We start from the raw sequence: 26,950 nt of genomic DNA, 5'->3' as shown, positions 1-26,950 counted from the left end.
AATAATAATGTTGGTATCTGTTAAGCGCTTACTCTGTGCAGAGCACCGTTCTAAGCGCCGGGGGAGATACAAGGTAATCAGGTCGTCCCACATGAGGCTCACAGTCTTCATGCCCATTTTACAGATGAGATAACTGAGGCACCGAGAAGTGAAGTGACTCGCCCAAAGTCACACAGCTGCCAAGTGGCAGAGCCGGGATCTGAACCCATGACCTCTGACTCCCAAGCCCAGGCTCTTTCCATCGAGCCACGCTGCTTCTCATTAATCATTAATAGAAATGACCAGAATTGGAAATATACACATATCATTGATAGAAATGAATGGAATTAGAGATATACACTCGTCATCGATGTAAATAGAATTAGAGATATACACAAGTCATTAATTTAAATAAATGGAATTAGAGACATACGCACGTCTTTAATAGAAAGAAATGGAATCAGAGATATACACACATCATTCATAGAAACGAATAATAATGTTGGTATTTGTTAAGTACTTACCATGGGCAGAGCACTGTTCTAAGCGCTGGGGCAGATCTAGGTTCCTCGCATTGTCCCCCGTGGGGCTCCCGGTCTTCACCCCCATTTTCCAGATGAGGCGACCGAGGCCCAGAGAAGGGAAGTGACTCGCCCACGGTCACCCAGCTGACAAGCGGCAGAGCCGGGATTCGAACCCGTGACCTCGGACTCCCAAGCCCGGGCTCTTGCCACTGAGCCCCGCTGCTTCTTAGAGATATGCCCGAGTCATTCATAGAAATGAATAGAATTAGAGCTATACACTCGTCATTGATGTAAATAAATAGAATTAGAGATATACGCACGTCACTCATAGAAATAAATAGAATTAGAGATATACACACGTCTTTAACAGAAGTAAATAGAATTAGAGCTGTGCGCACGTCATTCATAGAAATGAAGAGAGTTAGAGATCTACACAAGTCATTCAGAGAAATGAACAGAATTAGAGATGTGCACATGTCATTAATAGAAATAGAATCAGAGATCTACACACGTCATTAATAGAAAGAAATGGAATTCGAGATATACGCACGTCATTAATAGAAGTAGAAGTAGAGATATACACCTGTCATTAATAGAAATAAATAGAATTAGAGATCTACTCTTCTTTCGGCCCTTACGGGCCGTCGCATTTTATTATTAATAGGGTTTATTTTTATTTTTTCCAGCAAAGGCTCGGAGATCAGGCGCCCGACCCAAAAAATCTCAGATTTAGTCCATTCGGGAACGATGAGCGACGGAACCGAAAAGCGGAGATCCTGCCCCTCTATTATTATTATTATTATTATTATTATTAATAATAATTATCAGAGAAGCAGCATGACTCAGTAGCAAGAGCCCGGGCTTGGGAGTCAGAGGTCGTGGGTTCGAATCTCGGCTCCGCCGCTTGCCAGCTGTGTGACCTTGGGCCTGTCACTTCCTTTCTCTGGGCCTCAGTGGCCTCATCTGTCAAATGGGGATGAAGACCACGAGCTTCCCCTCGTCTGCTGTGTGTCCTCGGATGAGTCATTCGACTTCTCTGGGCCTCAGTTTCCCTCCTCTGTCAAATGGAGCCGGAGACCATGAGTCTCCGCCTCGTCCACTGTGTGTCCTCGGATGAGTCACTTGACTTCTCTGGGCCTCAGTTTCCCTCCTCTGTCAAATAGGGACGGAGACCGCGAACCTCCACTCATCCGCTGCGTGTCCTCGGATGAGTCATTTGACTTCTCTGGGCCTCAGTTTCCCTCCTCTGTCAAATGGAGCCAGAGACCGCGAGCCTCCCCTTGTCTGCTGTGTGTCCTCGGCTGAGTCATTTGACTTCTCTGGGCCTCAGTTTCCCTCCTCTGTCAAATGGAGCCAGAGACCGCGAGCCTCCCCTCGTCTGCTGTGTGTCCTCGGCTGAGTCATTTGACTTCTCTGGGCCTCAGTTTCCCTCCTCTGTCAAACAGGGACGGAGACCGCGAGCCTCCACTCATCCGCTGCGTGTCCTCGGATGAGTCACTTGACTTCTCTGGGCCTCAGTTCCCTCCTCTGTCGAATGGGGACGAAGACTGGGAGCCTCACGTGGGACAGCCTGACGACCCTGTCTCTCCCCCAGCGCTTAGAACGGTGCTCGGCACCTGGGAAGCGCTTAACCAGTGTCAACGCTATTATTAGTAATGATCTAAGGAAAAACCAGAATTGAAACAAATGCCTGGAAAAGGGAAACTCATCCTTCATTCTTTCCTTCCTTTCTTTTCTCGGAGAGGGACCTCGGGGTCATTTGTTAAATCATCATCATAATGATATTTCTTAGGCGCTTACTCTGTGCCGAGCCCCGTTCTAAGCGCTGGATAATAATGATAATAATAATAATAGTGAGGGTATTTGTTAAGCGCTTACTATGTGCCGCGCCCCCGTTCCAAGCGCCGGATAACCCTCATAATGATAACGAAGGTATTTGTTAAGCGCTTACTGTGGGCCGAGCCCTGTTCTAAGCGCTGGATAATCATAATAATGATAACGAAGGTGTCTGTTAAGCGCTTACTATGGGTCAAGCACTGTTCTAAGCGCTGGGGGAGATGCAAGGTCATCGGGTTGTCCCCTGTGGGGCTCCCGGTCTTCATCCCCATTTTCCGGATGAGGGAACTGAGGCCCAGAGAAGGGAAAGGACCTGCCCAAGGTCACCCAGCTGACAAGGGGCAGAGCCGGGATTAGAACCCACGACCTCTGACTCCCAGGCCCGGGCTCTTTCCACCGAGCCACCCTGCTCCTCTAGTAATAATAATAATAATACTGAAGGTATTTGTTGAGCGTTTACTATGTTCCCGAGCCCTGTTCTAAGCGCTGGATAATAATAATAATAATAATAATGATGATAACGAAGGTATTTGTTAAGTGCTTCCTGTGTGCCGAGCACTGTTCTAAATGCTGCGTAATAATGATGATAACAATGATACTGATGGTATTTATCAAGTGCTTACTGTGTGCTGACAGTGCTCTAAGCTCTCGGACCATAATAATAATAATAATATTGTTGGTATCTGTTGAGCGCTTACTCTGTGCCAAGCACTGTTCCAAGCGCTGGGGGAGAGACAGGGTCATCAGATTGTCCCACGTGAGGCTCCCAGCTTTTAATCTCCATTTTTCCAGATGAGGCGACTGAGGCACCGAGGAGTGAAGTGACTGGCCCAAGGTCGCACCGTGGCGGAGGCGGGATTCGAACCCACGACCTCGAACTCCGGCCAACGGCCGGAGGGTCCCGGGGAGGGCGGGGGTGACACGGACTGAACGTTTCTGTCGACAAATGCCCCGGGCCGCAGCAGAGGGAAGGATGGACTGGAGAGGAGAGAGGCCGGAGAGGAGGCCAGTACAGTCACCCAGGCGGGAGAGGAGGAGCGACTGCGTGTGCGGAGCGGTGTGCTGAGCGCTGGGGAGAGTGTTTAGCGCTTTTCATCCGAGAGCAGGGAAGGAGACAATACTGTGGAGGAAAAGAACAAATCCTCCCCCCTTTTTTTCCCCTCTGTCTCTCTCTTTGTCTCTCCCGTCTCGGCCTCGTCTCTCTTTTTCTCTCCCCCCTGGGCCCGATGTCTCTGTCCTTTTTTTCTCTGTCTCTCTCCAGGGTTCTCTCCTCTCTCTGACTGTCTCTCTCTCTCTCTCTGCCCGTGTCCCTGTCTCCTCTCCATTTCTCTGGGTGTCTCTCAATCTAATAATGTTGGTATTTGTTAAGCGCTTACTATGTGCCGAGCACTGTTCTAAGCGCTGGGGTAGACATAGGGGAATGAGGTTGTCCCACGTGGGGCTCACAGTCTTAACCCCCATTTTACAGATGAGGGAACTGAGGCCCAGAGAAGTTAAGTGACTCGCCCACAGTCACACAGCCGACAAGTGGCAGAGCTGGGATTCGAACTCATGAGCCCTGACTCCAAAGCCCGTGCTCTTTCCACTGAGCCACGCTGCTTCTCTGTCCCTCCCCCTGTCTCTCCTCTCTGTGTCTCTCAGTCTCTCTCTTTGCGCCCCAGTCTCTCTGTCTCTGTCTGTATTGTGTCTCTTTCTGGTCTCTGTCTGTCTCTCTCTCTCTGCGTCTCTGTCTCGGGTCTCTGAGCCTCTGTCTCTTTCTCAGTCTCTCTCTGGTCTCTGAGCATCTCTCAGTCTGCCTCTTCTCTGTGTCTCAGTCTCTGGTTCTCTCTGGGCCTGTCTCTGTGTGTCTCAGTCTCTCTCTGGTCTCTGAGCATCTCTCAGTCTGTCTCTTTCTCTGTGTCTCCATCTCTGTTCTCCGTGTGCCTGTCTCTCAGCTTGTCTCTTTCTCTGTCTCTCTCTGTCTCTGTTCTCTCTGGGCCTGTGTCTCTCTCTCTCTCTCTGTATCTCAGTCTCTGTCTGGTTCTCTGAGCGTCTCTCAGTCTGTCTCTTTCTCAGTGTCTCCATCTCTGTTCTCTGTGGGCCTGTCTCTCAGCTTGTCTCTTTCTCTGTGTCTCAGTCTCTCTCTCTGTTCTTGAGGGCCTGTCTCTCAATCTGTCTCTCTCTGTGTCTCAGTCTCTCTCTGTTTCTCTCAGGCTGTCTCTTTCTCTGTGCCTCAGTTTCTCTCTATTTCTCTGTGTGCCTGTCTCCCAATCTGTCTCTCTCTGTCTCTCTCTGTTCTCTGTGTGCCCGTCTCTTTCTCAGCGTCTCAGTCTCTCTCTGTGTCTCTCAGGCTGTCTCTTTCTCTGTGCCTCAGTTTCTCTCTATTACTCTGTGTGCCTGTCTCTCTCTGTCTCTCTCTGTTCTCTGCGTGCCTGTCTCTCAGCCTGTCTCTTCCTCTGTGTCTCAGTCTCTCTGTGTTCACAGTCTGTCTCTTTCTCAGCGTCTCAGTCTCTCTCTGGTTCTCTCTGAGTCTCTGTCTCTCAGTCTGTCTCTCTATGTCTCAGTCTCTCTTTCTCTGTGTCTCAGTTTCTCTCTCTTTGTTCTCTGTGGGCCTGTCTCTCTGTCTCTGTCAGTTCTCTGGGGGCCTGTCTCTTTCTCTGTCTCTGTTCTCTGTGTCTCTGTCTCTCAGCCTATCTCTTTCTCGGTGCCTCAGTCTCCCTCTATGTCTCTGTGTCTCTCTGTCTCTCAGCCTCTTTCTCTGTGTCTCAGTCTCTCTTTGTTCTCTGAGCATCCGTCTCTCAATCTGTCTCTTTCTCTGGGCCTCAGTCTCCCTCTATGTCTCTGTGTCCCTCTGTCTCTCAGTCTGTGTCTCTCTCTCTGTGCCTCAGTCTCTCTTTCTCTGTGTCTCAGTTTCTCTCTCTTTGTTCTCTGTGGGCCTGTCTCTCTGTCTCTCTCTGTTCTCTGTGTCTCTGTCTCTCAGCCTGTCTCTTTCTCTGTCTCTCCGTCTCTCTGTGTTCTCAGCCTGTCTCTTTCTCTGTGCCTCAGTCTCCCTCTATGTCTCTGTGTCTCTCAGACTGTCTCTCTCTCTCTGTCTCAGTCTCTCTCTGTGTCCCTGTCTCTCATCCTGTCTCTTTCTCTGTGCCTCAGTCTCTCTCTATGTCTCTGTGCACCTCAGTCTCTCAACCTGTCTCTCTCTCTGTGTCTCATCTCTCTCTGCTTCTCTGAGTCTCTGTCTCTCCATCTGACTCTCTGTGCCTCAGTCTCTCTTTCTCTGTGTCTAAATTTCTCTCTTTTTGCTCTCTGTGTCTCAGTCTCTCCGTTCTCTGTGTCCCTGTCTCTCAGCCTGTCTCTTTCTCTATGCCTCAGTCTCCCTCTGTGTCTCTGTGTCTCTCTGTCTCTCAGCCTCTCTCTCTCTCTCTGTGTCTCAGTCTCTCTCTGTGTCCCTGTCCCTCAGCATGTCTCTTTCTCTGTGCCTCAGTCTCTCTCTATGTCTCTGTGCACCTCAGTCTCTCAGCCTGTCTCTCTCTCTGTGTCTCAGTCTCTCTCTGCTTCTCTGAGTCTCTGTCTCTCCATCTGACTCTCTGTGCCTCAGTCTCTCTTTCTCTGTGTCTAAATTTCTCTCTCTTTGCTCTCTGTGTCTCAGTGTCTCCGTTCTCTGTGTCCCTGTCTCTCAGCCTGTCTCTTTCTCTGTGCCTCAGTCTCCCTCTATGTCTCTGTGTCTCTCTGTCTCTCAGCCTCTCTCTCTCTCTATGTCTCAGTCTGTCTCTGTTCTCTGTGTCCCTGTCTCTCAGCCTGTCTCTTTCCCAGTGTCTCCAACCTCTCTGTGCCTCAGTCTCCCCCTATTTCTCTATGAGCCTGCCTCAGTCTCTCTCTCTCTCTGTGGGCCTGTCTCTCAGCCTGTTTCTTTCTCTGTGTCTCCGTCTCTGTGTTCTCCGCCTGTCTCTTTCTCTGGGCTTCAGTCTCTCTCTGGTTCTCTGTGTCCCTGTCTCTCAGCCTGTCTCTCAGTCTCTCTCTGGTTCTCTGTGTCGCTGTCTCTCAGCCTGTCTCTCTCTCTATGTCTCCATCTCTCTCCGGTTCTTTCTCGGCCTGTCTCTCAGCCTGTGTCTCTGTCTCTCAGACTGTCTCCCTCTCTGTGTCAGTGTCTCTCTGGCTCTCTCTGTGTCTCTGTCTCTCAGTCTGTCTCTTTCTCTCTCTCAGTTTGTCTCTGTTCTCTGAGCATCTCTCAGCCTATCTCTGTCTCTGTGCCTCAGTTTCCCTCTACTTCTCTGCGGGTCTGTCTCTCAGTCACTCTCTCTCTGTGTCTCAGTCTCTCTCTGGTCTCTGTGTGTCTCTGTCTCTCAGTCTCTCTCTCTCTCTGTGCCTCAGTCTCCCTCTATTTCTCTGTGTCCCTGTCTCTCAGCCTGTCTCTCTGTCTCTGTCTCTGTCTCCAGCTCTCTCTGGTTCTCTCTGGGCCTGTCTCTCCGTCTGTCTCTCTCTGTGCCTCAGTCTCCCTCTATATCTCTGTGGCCTGGCTCTCACTCTGTCTCTATCTGTGCCTCAGTCCCTCTCTGGTTCTCTGAGCATCTCTCAGTCTGTCTCTTTCTCTGTGTCTCAGTCTCTCTCTGTCTCTGTTCTCTGTGGGCCTGTCTCTCTCTCTGTGTCTCAGTCTCTCTCTGGTCTCTGAGCATCTCTCAGCTTGTCTCTTTCTCTGTCTCTGTTCTCTGTGTCTCAGTCTCTCTCTGGTCTCTGAGCATCTCTCAGTCTATCTCTCTCTGTGCCTCATCTCTATCTCTCAGTCTGTCTCTGTGTCTCTGTCTCTCAGTGTCTCAGCCTCTCTCTGTCTCTCAGTCTGTCTTTATCTCTGCGTTTCTGTCTCTCTGTTTGTCTCAGTCTCGGTCTCTCAGTCTGTCTCTGTCTATGTCTAAGTTTATTTATCTCTGTCTCCGTCTGTCTCTATCTCTGAGTCTCAGTCTCTCTGTCTCTCTCTATCTCTGAGTCTCTGTGTCTCAGCCGTTCTCTGTGTCTCAGTCTCTGTCTCTCAGTCTGTCTCTATCTCCGAATCCCTGTCTCTCAGCCTGTCTCTGAGTCTCCGTCTCTGTGTCTCTCAGTCTCTCTCTCAGTCCCTCTCTGTCTCTGAGTCTCTGTCTCTCAATCTCTCTCTATCTCTGAGTCTCTCAGTCTGTCTCTGTCTCTATCTCTGCATCTCTGTCTCTCAGTCTCGCTCTGTCTCTGAGTCTCTGTCTCTGTGTCCCCCAGGCTGTCTCTCAGTCTCTCTCTCTCTCTGAGTCTCTGCATCTCTCAGCCTCTCTGTCTCTATCTCTGCGTCTCTGTGTCTCAGTCTCGCTCTCTCTCTGAGTCTCTGTGTCTCCCAGGCTGTCTCTCAGTGTCTCTCTATCTCTGAGCCTCTGCGTCTCTCAATCTCTGTCTCTATCTCTGCGTCTCTGTCTCTCAGTCTCTCTGAGTCTCTGTGTCTCCCAGGCTGTCTCTCAGTGTCTCTCTATCTCTGAGTCTCTGCGTCTCTCAGTCTCTCTGTCTCTATCTCTGCGTCTCTGTCTCTCAGTCTCTCTCTCTCTGAGTCTCTGTCTCTGTGTCTCCCAGGCTGTCTCTCAGTCTCTCTCTATCTCTGAGCCTCTGCGTCTCTCAGCCTCTCTGTCTCCCAGCCTGTCTCTGGGTCTCTGTCTCTCAGTCTGTCTCTCAGCCTGTCTCTGCGTCCCTCAGTCTGTCTCTGTCTCTCAGTGTCTGTCTCTCAGTCTCTATCTCTGAGTCTCTGCCTCTCAGCCCGTCTCTGTGTCTCTCAGCCCGTCTCCGGCGTGGCTCAGTGGAATAGAGCCCGGGCTGGGGAGTCCGAGGTCCTGGGTTCGAATCCCGGCTCCGCCCCTCGTCAGCCGGGTGACCGCGGGCGAGTCGCTTCCCTTCTCTGGGCCTCCGTGACCTCCTCTGTCAAGTGGGGATGAACCGGGAGCCTCCCGTGGGCCGACCCGATGACCCCGGATCTCCCCCGGCGCTTAGAACGGTGCTCGGCACGTAGTAAGCGCTTAACACGTTGTTATCTCTGAGTCTCTGTCTCTCAGTCTCTGAGTCCGTCGTCCCCGTCCCCCCCCCCCATCTCTGTCTCTCAGCCCGGGTCTCCCGGTGTCTCTGGGGAGGGAGTCAGCGCCCCGTCCGGCGCTCCGCACAGAGTAGAGGCGCTCAGTAAGTGCCCTGGGATGAATGGCCGGACCGTCCCGCCCCCCCCCCTCCCTGTCGCCCCCTGCAGGGCTTCCCGGGAAACAGCAACGCGGACAGCGTGTCGCAGCAGGTGCTGAGCCCCCCGCTGCGGGCCCGCCTGGTCCGCCTGGTCCCCCTGGCCTGGCACCGCCAGATCGGCCTCCGCCTCGGCCTCTTCGGCTGCGCCTTCCGTAAGTACTTTCTGAGCGCCCCCCCCGCCCGCCCAGCACTGTGCCGAGCGCCTCCTGGGTGCAGAGCGCTGTGCCGAGCGCCGGGGAGTCCACTACAGCGCTCGGCAGGCCGGCTCCCTACCCACCGCCAGCTCACGGCCTGGACGGGGGAGGCGGCCAGAGGCCAGCCATCTCCCCCCGGGGGGGACGGACTGAGCGCCTCCTGGGTGCAGAGCGCTGTGCCGAGCGCCGGGGTGAAGACACGGACACATTTCTTGAGCGCCCACCGTGGGCAGAGCGCCGTGCCGGACGCCTCCCGCCGTGGGCAGAGCACTGTGCTGGGCCGTTACGGTGTAGGATGCCTCCTACTGGGTGCAGTGAGCTGTACTGGACTCCTACTGCGGGCAGAGTGCTGTACTGGACGCCTCCTACCGTGGGCAGAGCACCGTACTGGGCGGTCACTGCGTGCAGAGCACCGCGCTGGGCATCTACTGCGTGCAGAGCGCTGTGGTGGACGGTGACTCGCTTCCAGTCCCGCCCCTCGCCTGCCGGGCGACCTCGGGCAAGCCCCCTCACTCCTCCGGGCCTCAGTTTCTCCCCCCCCCCCCCCCGTCAAACGGGGAGAGTAACGGCGTTCGTTAACCCCGGGCCGAGCGCCGTACTGAGCGCCGGGGCCCGCGCCCGCCACGGGACTGATTCTCGGCCCGGCCGCCCCCAGGATCGGACGTGGCCACGGTGGACGGGACCGGTCGTCTAGTCTACTCCCCCGCCGGGGTCCGGCCCGGCCCCTGCCCGCCCACCGTCTCCCTCCACTTCAAGACCCTGCAGGCCCACGGCGTCCTGCTGTCCTGGACCGGCCCTCACGGGACTCCCCTCACCCTGGGCCTCGTCCGCGGCCACCTGCTCCTCCTCCTCCTCCTCCGAGCAGGTAACCGGGCTTGCCCCGCCGCCCTCCCTTCGGGTGTTGGTTTGTTCCACTTCCTTTTTTGGCGCTGCCTGGTTTGCTTGCAGGTGTTGGTTTGTTCTAGTTCTTTTTTTGGTGCTGCCTTGTTTCTCTGGAGGTGTTTGTTCTAGTTCTTTTGGTGCGCTGCCTTGTTTGGTTGGAGGTGTTTGCTTGTTCTATTTCTTTTTTTTTTGCGTTGCCTTGTTTGGTTCGAGGTGTTTGTTTGTTCTAGTTCTTTTTTTGAGCTGACTTGTTTGGTTGGAGGTGTTTGTTCTAGTTCTTTTTTTTGCGTTGCCTTGTTTGGTTCGAGGTGTTTGTTCTAGTTCTTTTTTTGCGCTGCCTTGTTTGGTTGGAGGTGTTGGTTTATTCTAGTTCTTTTTTTGAGCTGCCTTGTTTGGTTCGAGGTGTTTGTTCTAGTTCTTTTTTTTTTTGTGTTGCCTTGTTTGGTTCGAGGTGTTTGTTCTAGTTCTTTTTTTGCGCTGCCTTGTTTGGTTGGAGGTGTTGGTTTGTTCTAGTTCTTTTTTTGAGCTGCCTTGTTTGGTTCGAGGTGTTTGTTCTAGTTCTTTTTTTTTTTGTGTTGCCTTGTTTGGTTCGAGGTGTTGGTTTGTTCTAGTTCTTCTTTTGCGCTGCCTTCTTTGGTTGGAGGTGTTTGCTTGTTCTATTTCTTTTTTTTGCGTTGCCTTGTTTGGTTCGAGGTGTTTGTTTGTTCTAGTTCTTTTTTTGAGCTGACTTGTTTGGTTGGAGGTGTTGGTTTGTTCTAGTTCTTTTTTGTTTTTGTGCTGCCTTGTTTGGTTCGAGGTGTTGGTTTGTTCTAGTTCTTTTTTTGCGCTGCCTTGTTTGGTTGGAGGTGTTTGCTTGTTCTATTTCTTTTTTTTTGCGTTGCCTTGTTTGGTTCGAGGTGTTTGTTCTAGTTCTTTTTTTGAGCTGCCTTGTTTGGTTGGAGGTGTTGGTTTGTTCTAGTTCTTTTTTTTTTGTGCTGCCTTGTTTGGTTCCAACTGTTTGTTTGTTCTAGTTGGTTTTTTTTTTTTTTGAGCTGCCTTGTTTCTTTGGAGGTGTTTGTTCTAGTTCTGTTTTTGTGCTGCCTTGTTTGGTTGGAGGTGTTAGTTCTAGTTCTTTTTTTGTGCTGCCTTCTTTCTTTGGAGGTGCTTGTTCTAGTTCTTTTTTTGCGCTGCCTTGTTTGGTTGGAGGTGTTTGCTTGTTCTAGTTCTTTTTTTTTTTTTTTTTTTTTTTTTGCGTTGCCTTGTTTGGTTCGAGGTGTTGGTTTGTTCTAGTTCTTTTTTTGAGCTGCCTTGTTTGGTTGGAGGTGTTTGTTCTAGTTCTTTTTTTTGCGTTGCCTTGTTTGGTTCGAGGTGTTTGTTTGTTCTAGTTCTTTTTTGCGCTGCCTTGTTTCGTTGGAGGTGTTTGTTCTAGTTCTTTTTTTGCGCTGCCTTGTTTGGTTCGAGGTTTTTGTTCTAGTTCTTTTTTGGAGCTGCCTTGTTTGGTTGGAGGTGTTTGCTTGTTCTAGTTGTTTTGCTGCGCTGCCTTGTTTGGTTGGAGGTGTTTGCTTGTTCTAGTTCTTTTGGTGCGCTGCCTTGTTTGGTTGGAGGTGTTTGCTTGTTCAAGTTCTTTTTTTGAGCTGCCTTGTTTGGTTGGAGGTGTTTGTTCTAGTTCTTTCTTTTTTTTGTGCTGCCTTATTTCTTTGGAGGTGTTTGTTCTAGTTCTTTTTTTGCGCTGCCTTGTTTGGTTGGAGGTGTTTGCTTGTTCTAGTTCTTTTTTTGCACTGCCTTGTTTGGTTGGAGGTGTTTGTTTGTTCTAGTTCTTTTTTGGAGCTGCCTTGTTTGGTTGGAGGTGTTGGTTTGTTCTAGTTCTTTTTTTTTTTGTGCTGCCTTGTTTGGTTCCAGCTGTTGGTTTGTTCTAGTTCTTTTTTTGGAGCTGCCTTGTTTCTTTGGAGGTGTTTGTTCTAGTTCTTTATTTGCGCTGCCTTGTTTGGTTGGAGGTGTTTGTTCTAGTTCTTTTTTTTGTTCTGCCTTGTTTCTTTGGAGGTGTTTGTTCTAGTTCTTTTTTTTGTGGTGCCTTGTTTCTTTGGAGGTGTTTGTTGTAGTTCTTTTTTTGCGCTGCCTTGTTTGGTTGGAGGTGTTTGCTTGTTCTAGTTCTTTTTTTTTTTTTGCGTTGCCTTGTTTGGTTCGAGGTGTTTGTTTGTTCTAGTTCTTTTTTTTGTGCTGCCTTGTTTGGTTCGAGGTGTTTGTTTTAGTTCTTTTTTGGAGCTGCCTTGTTTGGTTGGAGTTGTTTGTTCTAGTTTTTTTTTTTTGTGCTGCCTTATTTGGTTCGAGGTGTTTGTTTGTTCCACTTTTTTTTTTTTTTGCGCTTCTTTGCTTGGTTCGAGGTATTTGTTTGTTCCACTTGTTTTTTGCGTTGCCTTGTTTGGTTCGAGTTGTTTGCTTGTTCTACTTCTTTTTGCTTTTCCCTGTTAGGTTGAAGCTGTTTGTTCCACTTCTTTTTTGCGCTGCCTTGTTTGGTTCAAGTTGTTTGTTTGTTCCACTTCTTTTTTGCTTTTCCCTGTTAGATTTGGGTTGTTTGTTTGTTCCACTTCTTTTATGCGCTTCTTTGCTTGGTTCCGATGGTTTGTTCCAGAATTTTTGCTTTTCGCTGTTAGGTTGGCATTGTTTGCTTGTTCCAGTTCTTTTTTTACGCTTCTTGGCTTGGTTCGGGTTGTTGGTTTGTTCCAGTTCTTTTTTGCGCTTCTTTGCTTGGTTTGGATGGTTTTTTGTTCTAGTTTTTCTGCTTTTCCCTGTTAGGTTGGAGTTGTTTGTTTGTTCCAGTTATTTTTTGCGCTTCTTTGTTTGATTCGGGTTGTTGGTTTGCTCCACTTCTTTTTCGCGCTGCTTTGCTTGGTTTGGATTGTTTCTTTGTTTTAGTTTTTCTGCTTTTCCTTGTTAGGTTGGAGTTGTTTGTTTGTTCCAGGTCTTTTTTTGCGCTTCTTTGTTTCGTTCGATGGTTTGTTCCAGTTTTTTTGCTTTTCCCTGTTAGGTTGGGGTTGTTTGTTTGTTCCACTTCTATTTTGCTTTTCCTCACTTGGTTCGCGCTGTTTGTTCATTTTAGTTCTTTTTTTCGCCACCTTGTTTGGTTCATACTGTTGGTTGTTCCAGTTCTTTTTTTTTACTTTTCTTCGTTTGCTTCACACTGTTTGTTCATTCCAGTTCTTTTTTTGCGCTTCCTTGCTTGGTTGGGGTTGTTTGTTTGTTCCAGTTCTTTTTTGCTTTCCCCTGTTAAGTTGGGGTTGTTTGTTCGTTCCAGTTCTTTTTTGTGCTTCTTTGCTTGGTTGGGGTTGTTTGTTCCAGTTCTTTTTTTGCTTGGTTCGGGTTGTTTGTTTGTTCTAGTTCTTTTTTGCTTTCTCCTGGTGGGTTGGTGGTGTTTGTTTGTTCCAGTTCTTTTTTGCACTTCTTTGCTTGGTTCAGGTTGTTAGTTTGTTCTAGCTTGTGTGTCTTTTCCCTGTTAGATTGGGGTTGTTCAGTTCTTATTTTGTGCTTCTTTGTTTGCTTCTAGTTATTTGTTCCAGCTTTTTTGTTTGTTTTTTTCTTTTGCTTTTCCCTGTTAGGTTCGGGTTATTTGTTCCGGTTCTTTTTTGCGCTGCCTTCTTTGTTTCGGGTTGTTTGTTCCAGTTCTTTTTTGCTTTTCCTCGCTTGTTTCACGCTATTGGTTCGTTCCAGTTCTCTTTTGCGCTGCCTCGTTTGGTTTGGGTTGTTGGGTTGTTCCACTTCTTTTTTGATTCCTGTTAGGTTCCGGTTGTTTGTTCCAGTTCTTTTTTGTTTTTTGCACCTCTTTGCTTGGTTCGGGTTGTTCGTTCCAATTTTTGTTGCTTTTCCTCGCTTGGTTCGCGCTGTTTGTTCCAGTTCTTTTTTGCTTTTCCTCGCTTGGTTCGCGCTGTTTGTTCCAGTTCTTTTTTGCTTTTCCTCGCTTGGTTTGGGCTGTTTGTTCCAGTTCTTTTTGCGCTTCTTTGCTTGGTTCGGGTTGTTTGTTTGTTCCAGTTCTTTTTGCGCTTCTTTGCGTGGTTCGGGTTGTTTGTTCCAGTTCTTTTTTTTTTTTTGCGCTCCTTTACTTGGTTCAGGTTGTCGGTTTGTTCCAGTTTTTTTTGCTTTTTCCATGTTAGGTTCCGATTGTTTGTTCCAGTTCTTTTTTTTTTTCCTTTCTTCGCTTGGTTCGGATTGTTTGTTTGTTCCAGATATTTTGCTTTTCCCTGTTAGGTTCGGGCTGTTTGTTTGTTCCAGTTCTTTTTTGCGCTTCTTTGCTTGGTTCGGGTTGTTTGTTCCAGGTTTTGTTTTTGTTTTTCGTTTTTGCTTTTCCCTTTTAGGTTCGGGTTGTTTGTTTGTTCCACTTCTTTTTTGCTTTTCCTCGTTTGGTTCGTGCTGTTTGTTCCAGTTCTTTTTTGCGCTTCTTTGCTTGGTTGGGGCTGTTTGTTCGTTCCAGCTCTATTTTGTACTTCCTCCCTTGATTCGTGCCGTTTGTTGGTTTCAGTTTTTTTGCGCTCTTTGCTTAATTTGCACGGCTGTGTGTTCCAGTTCTTTTTATGCTTTTCCTTGTTTGGTTTGGATGGTTGGTTTATTCCAGGTTTTATGTTTTCTTCCTTGGTTTTCTTCTTCTTCTTCTTCTTCTTCTTCTTCTTCTTCTTCTTCTTCTTCTTCTTCTTCTGCTTCTGCTTCTGCTTCTGCTTCTGCTTCTGCTTCTGCTTCTGCTTCTTCTGCTTCTTCTGCTTCTTCTGCTTCTTCTGCTTCTTCTGCTTCTGCTTCTGCTTCTTCTGCTTCTTCTTCTTCCGCTTCTTCTTCTGCTTCTTCTTCTTCCGCTTCTTCTTCTGCTTCTTCTGCTTCTTCTGCTTCTTCTGCTTTCCGCTTCTTCTTCTTCTTCTTCTTCTTCTGCTTCTTCTTCTGCTTCTTCTTCTGCTTCTTCTTCTGCTTCTTCTTCTGCTTCTTCTTCTTCTTCTTCTTCTTCTTCTTCTTCTTCTTCTTCTTCTTCTTCTTCTTCTTCTTCTTCTTCTTCTTCTTCTTCTTCTTCTTCTTCTTCTTCTTCCGCTTCTTTTTCCGCTTCTTCTGCTTCTTCTTCCGCTTCTTCTGCTTCTTTTTCTGCTTCTTCTGCTTCTTCTTCTGCTTCTTCTTCTTCTTCTTCTTCTTCTTCCGCTTCTTCTGCTTCTTCTTCTGCTTCTTCTTCTGCTTCTTCTTCTGCTTCTTCTGCTTCCGCTTCTTCTTCTTCTGCTTCTTCTGCTGCTTCTGCTTCTTCTTCTTCCGCTTCTTCTGCTTCTTCTTCTGCTTCTGCTGCTTCTGCTCCTTCTTCTTCTTCCGCTTCTTCTGCTTCTTCTTCTGCTTCTTCTTCTGCTTCTTCTTCTGCTTCTTCTGCTTCTTCTTCTGCTTCTTCTTCTGCTTCTTCTTCTTCTTCTTCTTCTTCTTCTTCTTCTGCTTCTGCTTCTGCTTCTGCTTCTGCTTCTGCTTCTTCTTCCTTCTGCTTCTTCTTCCTCCTCCTCCTTCTTCTTTCTTCTTCTTCCTCCTTCTTCTTTCTTCTTCTTCCTTCTTCTTCTTTCTTCTTCTTCCTTCTTGTGTCTTCTTGTGTCTTCTTCTTGTGTCTTCTTCTATCTTCTTCTGTTTTCTTCCTTCTTCTGTCTTCCTCCTCCTCCTTCTTTCTTCTTCTTTCCTCTTCTTCCTTCTTTCTTCTTCCTTCTTCTTCCTTCTTTCTTCTTCTTTCTTCTTCTTCCTTCTTCTTTCTTCTTTCTTCTTCCTTCTTTTTCTTCTGTCTTCTTCTGTCTTCTGTCTTCTTCTGTCTTCTTCTTCCTTCTTCTGTCTTCTTCCTCTTCCTTCTTCGTCTTTCTTCTTCTTCCTCCTTCTTCTTCCTCCTTCTTCTTTCTTCTTCTTCCTTCTTTTTCCTCCTCCTTCTTCTTCCTTCTTCTTCTTTCTTCTTCTTTCTTCTTCTTTCTTCTTCTTCTTTCCTCTTCTTCTTTCTTCTTCCTTCTTCCTTCTTCCTTCTTCTTCCTTCTTCTGTCTTCTTCTTTCTTCTTCTTTCTTCTTCTTCTTTCCTCTTCTTCTTTCTTCTTCCTTCTTCCTTCTTCCTTCTTCTTCCTTCTTCTGTCTTCTTCTTTCTTCTTCTGTTTTCTTCCTTCTTCCTTCTTTTTCCTCCTCCTTCTTCTTCTTTCTTCTTCTTTCTTCTTTCCTCTTCTTCTTTCTTCCTTCTTCTTCCTTCTTCTTCCTTCTTCTGTCTTCTTCTTTCTTCTTTTTCCTTCTTCTGTCTTCTTCTGTCTTCTTCTGTTTTCTTCCTTCTTCTTTCTTCTTCTTCCTCCTTCTTCTTCCTCCTTCTTTCTTCTTCTTCCTCCTTCTTTCTTCTTCTTCTTCCTCCTTCTTCTTTCTTCTTTCTTCTTCTTTCTTCTTCCTTCTTCTTCTTTCCTCTTCTTCTTTCTTCTTCCTTCTTCTTCCTTCTCCTTCTTCTTCTTTCTTCTTCCTTCTTCTGTCTTCTTTCTTCTTCTTCCTTATTCTGTTTTCTGTCTTCTTGTGCCTTCTTCTTCTGTCTTCTTCTGTTTTCTTCCTTCTTCTTCCTTCTTCTGTCTTCTTCTTCTTTCTCCTCCTCCTTCTTTTCATGTTCTTCCCTCCTTCTTCTTTCTTCTCCTTCTTATTTTTTTCATCTTGTTTTTCTTGTCTTTCTCTCCTCCTCCTCCTCCTCCTTCTCTTTTTTCTCCTTCTCTTTCTCTTTTTTCTTCTTCCTCTTCTTTTCACCTTGCTCCTCTTGTCCTTCCTTCTGTCTCCTCCTCCTCCTCCTTCTTTTCATCTTGTTCCTTTTCTCCTCTCCACCTCCGCCTTCTTCTTCTCTTCTTTTTCTCCTAGTCTTTCTCCTTTTTCTTCTTTCTTCTTCTCTTTCTCTTTCTCCTTCTTCTTTTTCCTCTTCTTTTTTATCTTTTTCTTTTTGTCCTCCCCCCTCTTTCTTCTCTTCTTTTTCTCCTTCTTCTTTTTCTCTTTCTCCTTCTTTTTTTCTTCCTCTTCTTCTCTTCTTGTTCCTCTTGTCCTTCTCTCCTCCACCTCCTCCTTTTCCTTCTCCTTCTTTTCTTTCTCCCTTTTCTTCTTCCTTTTTTTCTCTTCTTGTTCCTCTTCTCCTTCTCTCCTCTTCTCCTTCTCTTCTTTTTCTTCTTCTTTCTCCTTCTTTTTCTTCTTCCTCTTCTTTTTTTCTTCCTCTTGTCTTTCTCACCACCTCCTCCTCCTTCTTTTTCTTCTTTCTCCTTTTTCTTCTTCCCCCTCTTCTCTTCTTGTTCCCCTTATCCCTCTCTCCACTTCTGCCTCCTCCTTCTCTTTTTTTTCTTCTCCTTCTTCTTCTCTTTCTCCTACTTCTTTTTTTCTTCATCTTCTTTTTCCTCTTGTTCTTCCCTCCTCTTTCTTTTTCTTCTTCCTCCTCTTCTTTTCTTTTTCCTCTTGTCCTTCTCTCCACCTCCTCCTTCTTTTTCTTATTCTTTCTCCTTTTTCTTCTTCCCCTTCTTCTCTTTTTGTTCCCCTTGTCCTTCTCTCCATCTCCACCTCCTCTGGGTCTTCTTTTTCTTCTCCTTCTTCTTCTCTTTTTCTATCTTCTTTTTCTTCTTCTTTCTCCTTTTTCTTCTTCCCCCACTTCTCTTCTTGTTCTCCTTATCCTTCTCTCCACCGCCGTCTCCTCCTCTTCTTTTTATTCTCCTCCTTCTTCTCTTTCTCCTTCTTCTTTTTTCTTCCTCTTCTTTTTCCTCTTGTTCTTCCCTCCTCCTCCTTTTTGTCTTCCTCTTCTCTTCTTGTTCCTCTTGTCCTCTCCGCCTCCTTCTCTTCTTTTTTTCTCCTTCTTCTCTTTCTCCTTTTTCTTCTTCCCCCTTTTCTCTTCCTCCTCCTTCTCTTTCTCCTCCTTCTCTTTCGTCTTCCTCTTCTCTTCTTGTTCCTCTTGTTCTTCTCTCCTCCTCCTCCTCTTCTTTTTCTTCTCCTCCTTTTCTTTCTCCTTCTTTTCACCTTCCTCTTGTCTTCTTGTTCCTCTTGTCCTTCTCTCCACCGCTGCCTCCTCTTCTTTTTCGTCTTCTCTTTCTCCTTTTTCTTCTGCCTCCTTTTCTCTTCCTCCTCCTCCTCCTCCTCTTCTCTTTCTCCTTCTTTTTCGTCTTCCTCTTCTCTTCTTGTTCCTCTTGGCCATCTCTCTGCCTCCTCCTTCTCTTCTTTTTCTTCTTCTCTTTCTCCTACTTCCTCCTTTTCTCTTTCTCCTCTTTCGCCTTTCTTCTTCTCTTTCTCCTTCTCTTCCTCTTCTCTTTTTGTTCCTATTTCCACCTCCTCCTCCTTCTCTTCTTTTTCTTCTTCCTCCTTTTCTCTTCCTCCTCCTCCTCCTTTCTTCTTCTCTTTCTCCTTCTTCTTTTTCATCTTCCTCTTCTCTTCTTGTTCTTCTTGTCCCCTCCTCCTCCTCCTCCTCCTCCTTCTTTTCTTTCTCCATTTTATTCTTCCTCCTTTTCTCTTTCTCCACCTCCTCCTTTTCTCTTCCTCCTCCTTTCTTCTTCTCTTTCTCCTTCTTTTTCTTTTTCCTCTTCTTTTCATGCTCTTGTCCTTCTCGCCTCCCCCTCTTCTCTTTTTCTTCTCTTTCTCCTTCTTTTTCTTCTTCCTCGTTTTTCTCTTCCTTCTCCTCTTCTTCTCCACTTTCTCCCTCTTCTTTTTCGTCTTCCTCTTCTCTTCTTGTTCCTCTTGACCTTCTCTCCGCCTCCCCCTCCTCTTCTTTTCTTCTCCTCCTTCTCTTTCTCCTCTTTTTCTTCTTGCTCCTTTTCTCTTTCTCCTCTTTTCTTCTTCTCCTTCTTCATCTTCCTCTTCTCATCTTGTTCCCATTTCACCTCCTCTTCTCTTTCTTCCTCCTCCTTTTCTCTTTCAACTCCTCCTCCTCTTCTTCTCTTTCTCCTTCTTTTTCATCTTCCTCTTCTCTTCTTGTTCCTCTGGTCCTCTCCTCCTCCTCCTTCTCTTTCTCCATTTTATTCTTCCTCCTTTTCTCTTCCTCCTCCTCCTCCTCTCCTCCTCCTCCTCCTCCTCCTCCTTTCTTCTTCTCTTTCTCCTTCCTTTTCTTCTTCCTCTTCTTTTCATCTTGTTCCTCTTGTCCTCCTCTCCTCCTCCTCCTTTTTCTTCTCCTTCTTCTCCTTCTCCTTCTTTTTCTTCTTCCTCCTTTTCTCCTCCTCCTCCTCCTCCTCTTCTTCTCCTCTTTCCCTTTCTCCTTCTTCTTTCTTCCTCCTTCCTCCTCCTCCTCCTCTTTCCCCGGCCCGCTGTGGTCCCGGCCGCCTTCACACCAGAGATTGGTCACCACCCACTATCGGGGCTCCCATCATCATCATCATCATCATCATCATCATCATCATCATCAATGACGAAGGTCCTTGCCAAGCGCCGACTCTGTGCCAAGCACTGTTCTAAACGACAGGGCGGCTCAGCGGCAAGAGACCGGGCTGGGGAGTCCCAGGTCGTGGGTTCCAATCCCGGCTCCGCCCCTGGCCAGTTGGGTGACCTCAGGCCAGTCTCTTCTCTGGGCCTCAGTTTCCTCCTCTGTCCAATGGGGATGAAGAGCGGGAGCCCCACGGGGGACCCACCCCATGACCTTGTCTCTCTCCCCAGCGCTTAGAACAGTGCTTGGCACCTAGTCAGCGCTTCACAGATACCAACATTATTATTACTGAGGGAGACCCAAGATCATCGGGCGGCCCGCTGTGGGGCTCCCGGACTTCATCCCCATTAGACAGAGGAGGGAAACTGAGGCCCGGAGAAGCGAAGTGACCGGCCCAAGGTCCCACAGCGGACGAGGGGCCGAAGGGGGGATTCGAACCCACGACCTTGGCCTCTCGGCCCCGAGCCCCGCCGCTTCTTGATTTTTCGATGAGGATTTGTACCCGGAAGTGTCCATTCCCAGCGCTGAGAGAGAAGCAGCGCGGCTGAGTGGAAAGAGGCCGGGCTTGGGAGTCCGAGGTCATGGGTTCGAATCCCGGCTCTGCCACCTGTCAGCTGGGTGACCGTGGGCGAGTCACTTCACTTCTCTGGGCCTCGGTTTCCTCCTCTGTCAAATGGGGATGACTGGGAGCCTCACAGGGGACAACCCGCTTCCCCTGTGTCTCCCCCAGCGCTTAGAACAGTGCTCGGCACAGAGTAGGCGCTTAACAAATACCAACATTATTATTATTATTATTAAATACGTAGTAAGCGCTCAATAAAGACGACTGAATGAACGAATGAGGAGGAGGAGGAGGAGGAGGATCATGGGCGGCGCTGGGCCGTGAAGCCAAGGCGGCGAGGGCCCCTCCCGGGCCGGATTCGAACCCAGCTCCCCTTGGCCCCCGCAGGCGAGGCGTCCAGGACGGTGCGGCTGGGCAGCTTGCTGGACGACGGGCACTGGCACCGGGTGGTCCTGGAGCACTGCCAGGGAGGGGGCAACCTGACGGTCGATGGGCACAGCCAGGCCTTCGCCCTGCCCCGGGCCGGGCCGCCCGACGGCCGGGGAGACCAGGTGGGAATTCCCTGGGCCTGGGGCGGGGGGGGGGTGGGGTGGGGAGGGGAGGAGGGGCGTCCAAACAGTGCCCGGGCCACCGGGCCGTTCCCCCAGCGTCGGCCGGGGCCCGCGCCCCGGGGAGAGGCCTCCCCACTGGCCGAAGAACGAGGAACGGGCCCGCTTTCGGTTGGACCGGCGCTCAGTCCGGTGCCCCGCACCCGGGGAGCGCTCAATAGGTACCGCCGAATGGATGAATGAATGCTCAGGGCGCTCAGCTCGTCGGGGGCGGGGAACTGCGTGTCTCGTTTCTGTTGGACTGGCCTCTCCCCAGCGCCCAGTACGGTGCCTCGGCCCACAAACCGAGTGGCGGGATGGCATGGTTCCCGAGGTGGGAGGGGTGAACCGAGTCACGGGATGCCGTGGTTCCCGAGGTGGAGGGAGAGGTAAACGGAGTCGCGGGATGCCATGGTTCCCGAGGAGGGAGGGGTAAACCGAGTCACGGGATGCCATGGCTCCCGTGTTGGGCTGGGTAAACCGAGTCACGGGATGCCATGGTTCCCGAGGTGGAAGGAGAGGGAAACGGAGTCGCGGGATGGCATGGTTCCCGAGGCGGGGGGGTAAACTGAGTCACGGGCTGCCTTGTGTCCCGTCCCCCCCCAGCTCACCCTGGGGGGTCCGGCGGGGTCCAGCCCGCCCCCCCCGGCGCCCCCCGGGAACTTCCGCGGCTGCCTGGAGAACGTCTATCACAACGGCGTCAGCGTCCTCGATCTGGCCAGGAGAGGAGACCCTCAGGTCCGCGTCACGGTAAGGCCCGCCGCCCCGCCTACTTACTGAGCGCTCCCTGCCCGCGCCCTCATCCTGATCGCGGCGCTCGGGAGGCGCTTACTAGGTCTTCATCCCCGCGGGGTTCGCCCTGCCCTACGTACTGAGCGCTTCCTGTGGGCAGAGGACGGGGCTGAGCGCTGGGGAGAGTCCAATACAACCACAACGAGCCGACCGTCTCGGGGGGGTGGGGGGGAGGAACAGACATTTTCCATCCCTCGGCGCTATGTACTGAGCGCTTCCTGGGGGCCGAGCGCTGTGCTGAGCGCTGGGGGGGGGGGGTCCAATACAACACGAAACAGACCCGTTCCCGGCCCACGAGGAGCTGACGGACTCGAGGAGGGGAGGCAGACATTATCCCTCAATGAATGGTACGTACTGAGCGCTTCCTGTGTGCTGAGCGCTGTGCTGAGCGCTGGGGAGAGTCCAATAGGTCGGACCCACCCCAAGCGCTCGGTAGAGCGCTCTGCACATAGTAAGCGCTCAATAAATGCGATTGAATGAATGACAGTCGAGAGGGGTAGGCGGACGTCGTCCATCCATCCGTCGGTGGTACGTACTGAGCGCTTCCTGGGTGCGGAGCGCTGTGCTGAGCGCTGGGGAGTCTAATACAACACGAAACAGACCCATCCCCTGCCCACGAGGAGCTGACGGTCTAGAGGAGGGGAGGCAGACATTATCCCTCACCGAATGGTACGTACTGAGCGCTTCCTGGGTGCTGTGCGCTGTGCTGAGCGCTGGGGAGTCTAATACAACACGAAAAAGACCCATTCCCCGCCCCCGAGGAGCTGACGATCTAGAGGGGGAGACGGATGCCGTCCATCCATCCGTCGGGTCGGCCCCCGTGGGGCTCCCGGTCTCCATCCCCATTGGACAGAGGAGGAAACTGAGGCCCGGCGAAGGGAAATGACCGGCCCGAGATCACCCAGCCGACAGTAGGCGGGGCGGGGATTCGAACCCAGGACCCCCTGACCCCCCCGCTCCAAATCCGGGCTCCGGCGAGGCGCGCTGTAGCCAGTTGGCGGGGGGGAGGGGACGGCGGCGCAGTACCAATCGTGTTGTAGCAGGACCCCGCGTTATAATAATAATGTTGGTATTTGTTAAGCGCTTACTATGTGCCGAGCACTGTTCTAAGCGCTGGGGTAGACATAGGGGAATCAGGTCGTCCCACGTGGGGCTCACAGTCTTCATCCCCATTTTACAGAGGAGGGAACTGAGGCACAGAGAAGTGAAGTGACTCGCCCACGGTCACACAGCTGCCGAGTGGCAGAGCTGGGATTCGAACTCATGAGCCCTGACTCCAAAGCCCGTGCTCTTTCCACTGAGCCACGCTGCTTCTCCGGCGATCGCGCTGTAGCAGAGCCCCGCGTTATAACGGTCGCGCTGTAGCAGAGCCCCGCGTTATAACGGTCGCGCTGTAGCAGATCCCGCGTTATAACGATCGCGCTGTAGTAGAACCTCCGCGTTATAGCGATCGCGCGGGCCGCAGAAGCCCTCGCGTTATAGGAATCGCGCTGCGGCGATTCACCCGCTCTATAGCAATCACGCCGCAGCAGGAACCCCCCGCGTCATAACGATCGTGCTGTAGCAGAAACCCCCGCGTTATAGCGATCGCGTGGGCAGAAGCCCCGCGTTATAGCAATCGCGCGGCGGCAGAATCACCCGCTTTATAGCAATCGCGTCGCGGCAGGAAACCCCCGCGTTATAGCGATCGCGCTGTAGCTGAGCCCCGCGTTATAACGGTCACGCTGTAGCGGAAACCCCCGCGTTATAGCGACCGCGCGGGCGGCAGAAGCCCTCGCGTTATAGCAATCGCGCTGTAGCAGAGCCCGCCGCGTGGTAACAATCGGGTCGCGGCAGGAACCCCCGCGTTATGCCAATCGCGCTGTAGCAGAAACAGCCGCGTTCTAGCAATCGAGATGTAGCGACCCCCCGCGTTATAGCAGTCAGGAGGGAGCAAGACCCTGCTTTATAGCAACCGCGCGGTACCGGGCACCCTCGCGTTATAGCAATCGCGCTGTGGCGGAACCCGCCAGGTTAGAACAATCGTGTCGCAGCAGGGAACCCCCCCGCGTTATGTCAATCGCGCTGTAGCAGAAACAGCCGCGTTCTAGCAGAAACCACCCGCGTTCTAGCAGTCAGGCGGGAGCAAGGCCCCGCTTTATAGCGCTCGCGCGGTACGGGACGCCCTCGCGTTATAGCGGTCGCGCTGTGGCAGAACCCCCCGCGTTATAGCGACAGCGGGCGGTGCGGGCGGTGGGCGGGGTTCCCGGAGGGATCTCTGGGCCGGGAGGGGTCTCTGACGGGGTGTCTCTCTCTCTCTCTCTCTCCCCCCCCCCCAGGGCAACGTGTCGTTCTCCTGCCCCGGGCCGGGCCCCTGGGCCGCCCCGGTGACCCTGGCCAGCCCGGAGGCCTCCCTGGTGGTGGCGGCGGCCCCCGGCCCCCCCGGCCCCCTGGCCGTCCGCTTCCGCTTCCGCACGTGGGAGCGTACTGGCCGCCTGCTGACCACCAGCCTCGGAGGGGGCGCCGCCCTCCTGGCCCTCGGCCTGACCGCCGGGGGGAAACTGAGGCTCAGCCTGGTCCCGGCCCGAGGACCCCCCACCTTCCTCACCACAGGTAACGGCCCCGGGGCGCCGGGCCGGGCGGCCACCGGGTGCGCGGCACTGTGCTGGACGTCCACCGTGTGCAGAGCGCCGTGCTGGACGTCTACCGGGTGGAGAGCGCCGTGCTGGGCGTCTACCGTGTGCAGAGCGCTGTGCTGGGGGGTCTACCGGGTGGAGAGCACTGTGTTGGGCGTCTACCACGTGCAGAGCACTGTGCTGGGCGTCTACCGTGCGCAGAGCTCCGTGCTGGGGGTCTACCGGGTGGAGAGCACCGTGCTGGGGGTAAACCGGGTGGGGAGCACCGTAGTAGACGTCCACCGTGAGCAGAGAGCCGTGCTGGGCGTCTATTGTGTGTAGAGCACCGTGCTGGACGTCTACCGGGTGGAGAGCACCGTGCCGGACGTCCACGGGGTGCAGAGCACCGTGCCGGGGGGACTACCGCGGTGCAGAGCACTGTGCTGGGGGTCTACTGCGTGGAGAGCACCGTGTTGGGCGTCTACCACGTGCAGAGCACCGTGCTGGGCGTCTACCGGGTGGTGAGCACCGTGTTGGGCGTCTACCACGTGCAGAGCACCGTGCTGGGCGTCTACCGTGTGCGGAGCACCGTGCTGGGGGGGTTTACCGGGTGGAGAGCACCGTGCTGGGCGTCTAATGGGTGGAGAGCACTGTAGTGGGCGTCAACCGTGTGCAGAGCACCGTGCCGGGGGGGGTAAACCGGGTGGGGAGCACCGTAGTGGGCGTCCACCGTGAGCGGGGCCCGTCGGGGGCCGGGGCCGGTGGAGGCGGCCAGACGGTAGCCGCCTCGGGCGTGACGGGTCCCCCGGTGTCCCCCCCGCAGGCGGCGCGTGGGCGGACGGGCAGTGGCACGCGGTGGCCCTGCGGGCCCGCGGCCGGACCCTCGGCCTGCACGTGGACCAGGAGGCCCTCGGCGCCCAGCACCGCGCCCCGCCGGAGCAGCTACGCGCCGGACGCCTCTACCGCTTCGGGGGTGAGCTGGGGGGGACGCCCCCGTCCGGGGGGCGGGCGGGGCCCGGGGCCCGCCGGGGAAGCGGGGAGGTCAAGGGGCGGCCGGGAGACGGCGGAGGCCAAGGGCCCGTCTTGGGGATGGGGCGGTCGAGGGCCGTCCGGGAAATGGGGGAGGTCAAGGGGCGTCCGGGAAATGGGTCGGTCGAGGGGCGTCTGGGAAATGGGTCGGTCGAGGGGCGTCCGGGAAATGGGTCGGTCGAGGGCCGTCTGGGAAATGGGGGAGGTCAAGGGGCGTCTGGGAAATGGGTCGGTCGAGGGCCATTTGGGAAATGGGGGAGGTCAAGGGGCGTGTGGGAAATGGGGGAGGTCAAGGGCCATTTGGGAAATGGGTCGGTCAAGGGGCCATCTGGGAAATGGGTCGGTCAAGGGCCATTTGGGAAATGGGGGAGGTCAAGGGGCATCTGGGAAATGGGTCGGTCAAGGGCCATCTGGGATAATGGGTCGGTCAAAGGGCCATCTGGGAAATGGGTCGGTCAAGGGGCTTCTGGGAAATGGGTCGGTCGAGGGCCATCTGGGAAATGGGGGAGGTCTAGGGGCGTCCGGGAAATGGGTCGGTCGAGGGCCATTTGGGAAATGGGGGAGGTCAAGGGGCATCTGGGAAATGGGCCGGTCAAGGGGCGTCTGGGAAATGGGTCGGTCAAGGGCCATTTGGGAAATGGGGGAGGTCAAGGGGCATCTGGGAAATGGGTCGGTCAAGGGCCGTCTGGGATAATGGGTCGGTCAAAGGGCCATCTGGGAAATGGGGGAGGTCAAGGGCCTTCTTGGAAATGGGTCGGTCAAGGGGCGTCTGGGAAATGGGTCGGTGAAGGGCCATTTGGGAAATGGTGGAGGTCAAGGGGCATCTGGGAAATGGGTCGGTCGAGGGCCGTCTGGGATAATGGGTCGGTCAAAGGGCTTCTGGGAAATGGGTCGGTCGAGGGCCATCTGGGAAATGGGGGAGGTCAAGGGGCATCTGGGAAATGGGGGAGGTCAAGGGGCATCTGGGAAATGGGGGAGGTCAAGGGGCATCTGGGAAATGGGCCGCTCAAGGGGCATCTGGGAAATGGGTCGGTCAAGGGGCATCTGGGAAATGGGTCGGTCAAGGGCCATTTGGGAAATGGGGGAGGTCAAGGGGCATCTGGGAAATGGGGGAGGTCAAGGGGCGTCTGGGAAATGGGGGAGGTCAAGGGGCATCTGGGAAATGGGTCGGTCAAGGGGGACCTGGGAAATGGGTCGGTCTAGGGCCTTTCTTAGAAATGGGTCGGTCAAGGGGCGTCTGGGAAATGGGTCGGTCAAGGGGCATCTGGGAAATGGGTCGGTCAAGAGCCATTTGGGAAATGGGGGAGGTCAAGGGCCATTTGGGAAATGGGTCGGTCAAGGGGCCATTTGGGAAATGGGTTGGTCAAGGGCCATTTGGGAAATGGGGGAGGTCAAGGGGCATCTGGGAAATGGGTCGGTCAAGGGCCATTTGGGAAATGGGGGAGGTCAAGGGCCTTCTTGGAAATGGGTCGGTCAAGGGACGTCTGGGAAATGGGTCGGTGAAGGGCCATCTGGGAAATGGTGGAGGTCAAGGGGCATCTGGGAAATGGGTCGGTCGAGGGCCGTCTGGGATAATGGGTCGGTCAAAGGGCCATCTGGGAAATGGGTCGGTCAAGGGGCTTCTGGGAAATGGGTCGGTCGAGGGCCATCTGGGAAATGGGGGAGGTCTAGGGGCGTCTGAGAAATGGGTCGGTCAGGGGGCTTCTGGGAAAACGGGGTCTGGCCACGGACATTGTGGGAAACTGGGGCTGCCCCCGGGGGAGACCAAAACAGAGTCACTAGCCAAGACTCCCCCACGCCCCCCCACCCCAACCTCAAGGGGCTGGTGAGCTACCGAGTGTGCGGAGCACTGTGCTGAGCGCTGGGGGGGAGGGAGAACCCGGTAGAATCCACAGACCCCCATCCTCACCCTCACGGGGCTATGTACCGAGCGTGCGGACCACCGTGCCGAGCACTGGGGAGGGCGCGCTAGTCAGCGGGCCCGATTCCCGGCATCATGGGGCTGTGTACTGAGCGTGCAGAGCACTGGGCTGAGCACTGGGGAGAGCCCGGTAGTCAGCAGGCCCATTTCCCGCCCTCACGGGGCTACGTACCGAGCGTGCGGACCACCGTGCCGAGCACGCCGGTCAGCGGGCCCCGTCCCCGAGGGTCCGACTACCTACTGAGCGTGCGGCGCGCCGGGGGAGAGCGCGGCGGGCCCGACTCCCGCCCCGGGGGCGCGGGGGGCGGGGGGGGGGGGTGACGGGACGGGGGGGTGACTATGTACTGAGCGCGCGGAGGCCCAGGCCAGCCCGGTGACTGTGTGTCTCTCTTGGTTTTTTGTGTGTGTGTTGCACAGGTTGTTCTCTGGGCTCAGAGTGTAAAATTCCATTTCGTGGTTTTCAGGGCTGTGTGAGGGACGTGGGCCTCGGGGAC

The 26,950-nt window shown here is 52.6% G+C and overlaps 1 protein-coding gene across 1 annotated transcript in view; it reads left to right on the top strand.

Moving 5' to 3' along the window:
• LOC114807888 overlaps nucleotides 1-24,483 on the top strand; it is a 42,631-nt gene extending 18,148 nt beyond the window's left edge. Inside the window, exons 4-9 of the mRNA XM_039910761.1 lie at nucleotides 8,554-8,695; nucleotides 9,393-9,602; nucleotides 19,921-20,106; nucleotides 20,727-20,870; nucleotides 23,231-23,504; nucleotides 24,330-24,483. Of these exons, the coding sequence (XP_039766695.1) occupies nucleotides 8,554-8,695; nucleotides 9,393-9,602; nucleotides 19,921-20,106; nucleotides 20,727-20,870; nucleotides 23,231-23,504; nucleotides 24,330-24,483 (1,110 nt within the window). The remainder of the gene's footprint in view (nucleotides 1-8,553; nucleotides 8,696-9,392; nucleotides 9,603-19,920; nucleotides 20,107-20,726; nucleotides 20,871-23,230; nucleotides 23,505-24,329) is intronic.
• Nucleotides 24,484-26,950: the final 2,467 nt, after the last annotated feature.

Source organism: Ornithorhynchus anatinus, chromosome X5 (genome assembly GCF_004115215.2).
Source record: "Ornithorhynchus anatinus isolate Pmale09 chromosome X5, mOrnAna1.pri.v4, whole genome shotgun sequence".
In the NCBI taxonomy this organism is placed as follows: Eukaryota; Metazoa; Chordata; class Mammalia; order Monotremata; family Ornithorhynchidae; genus Ornithorhynchus; species Ornithorhynchus anatinus.
This window is presented reverse-complemented; position numbering and strand designations above follow the sequence as displayed.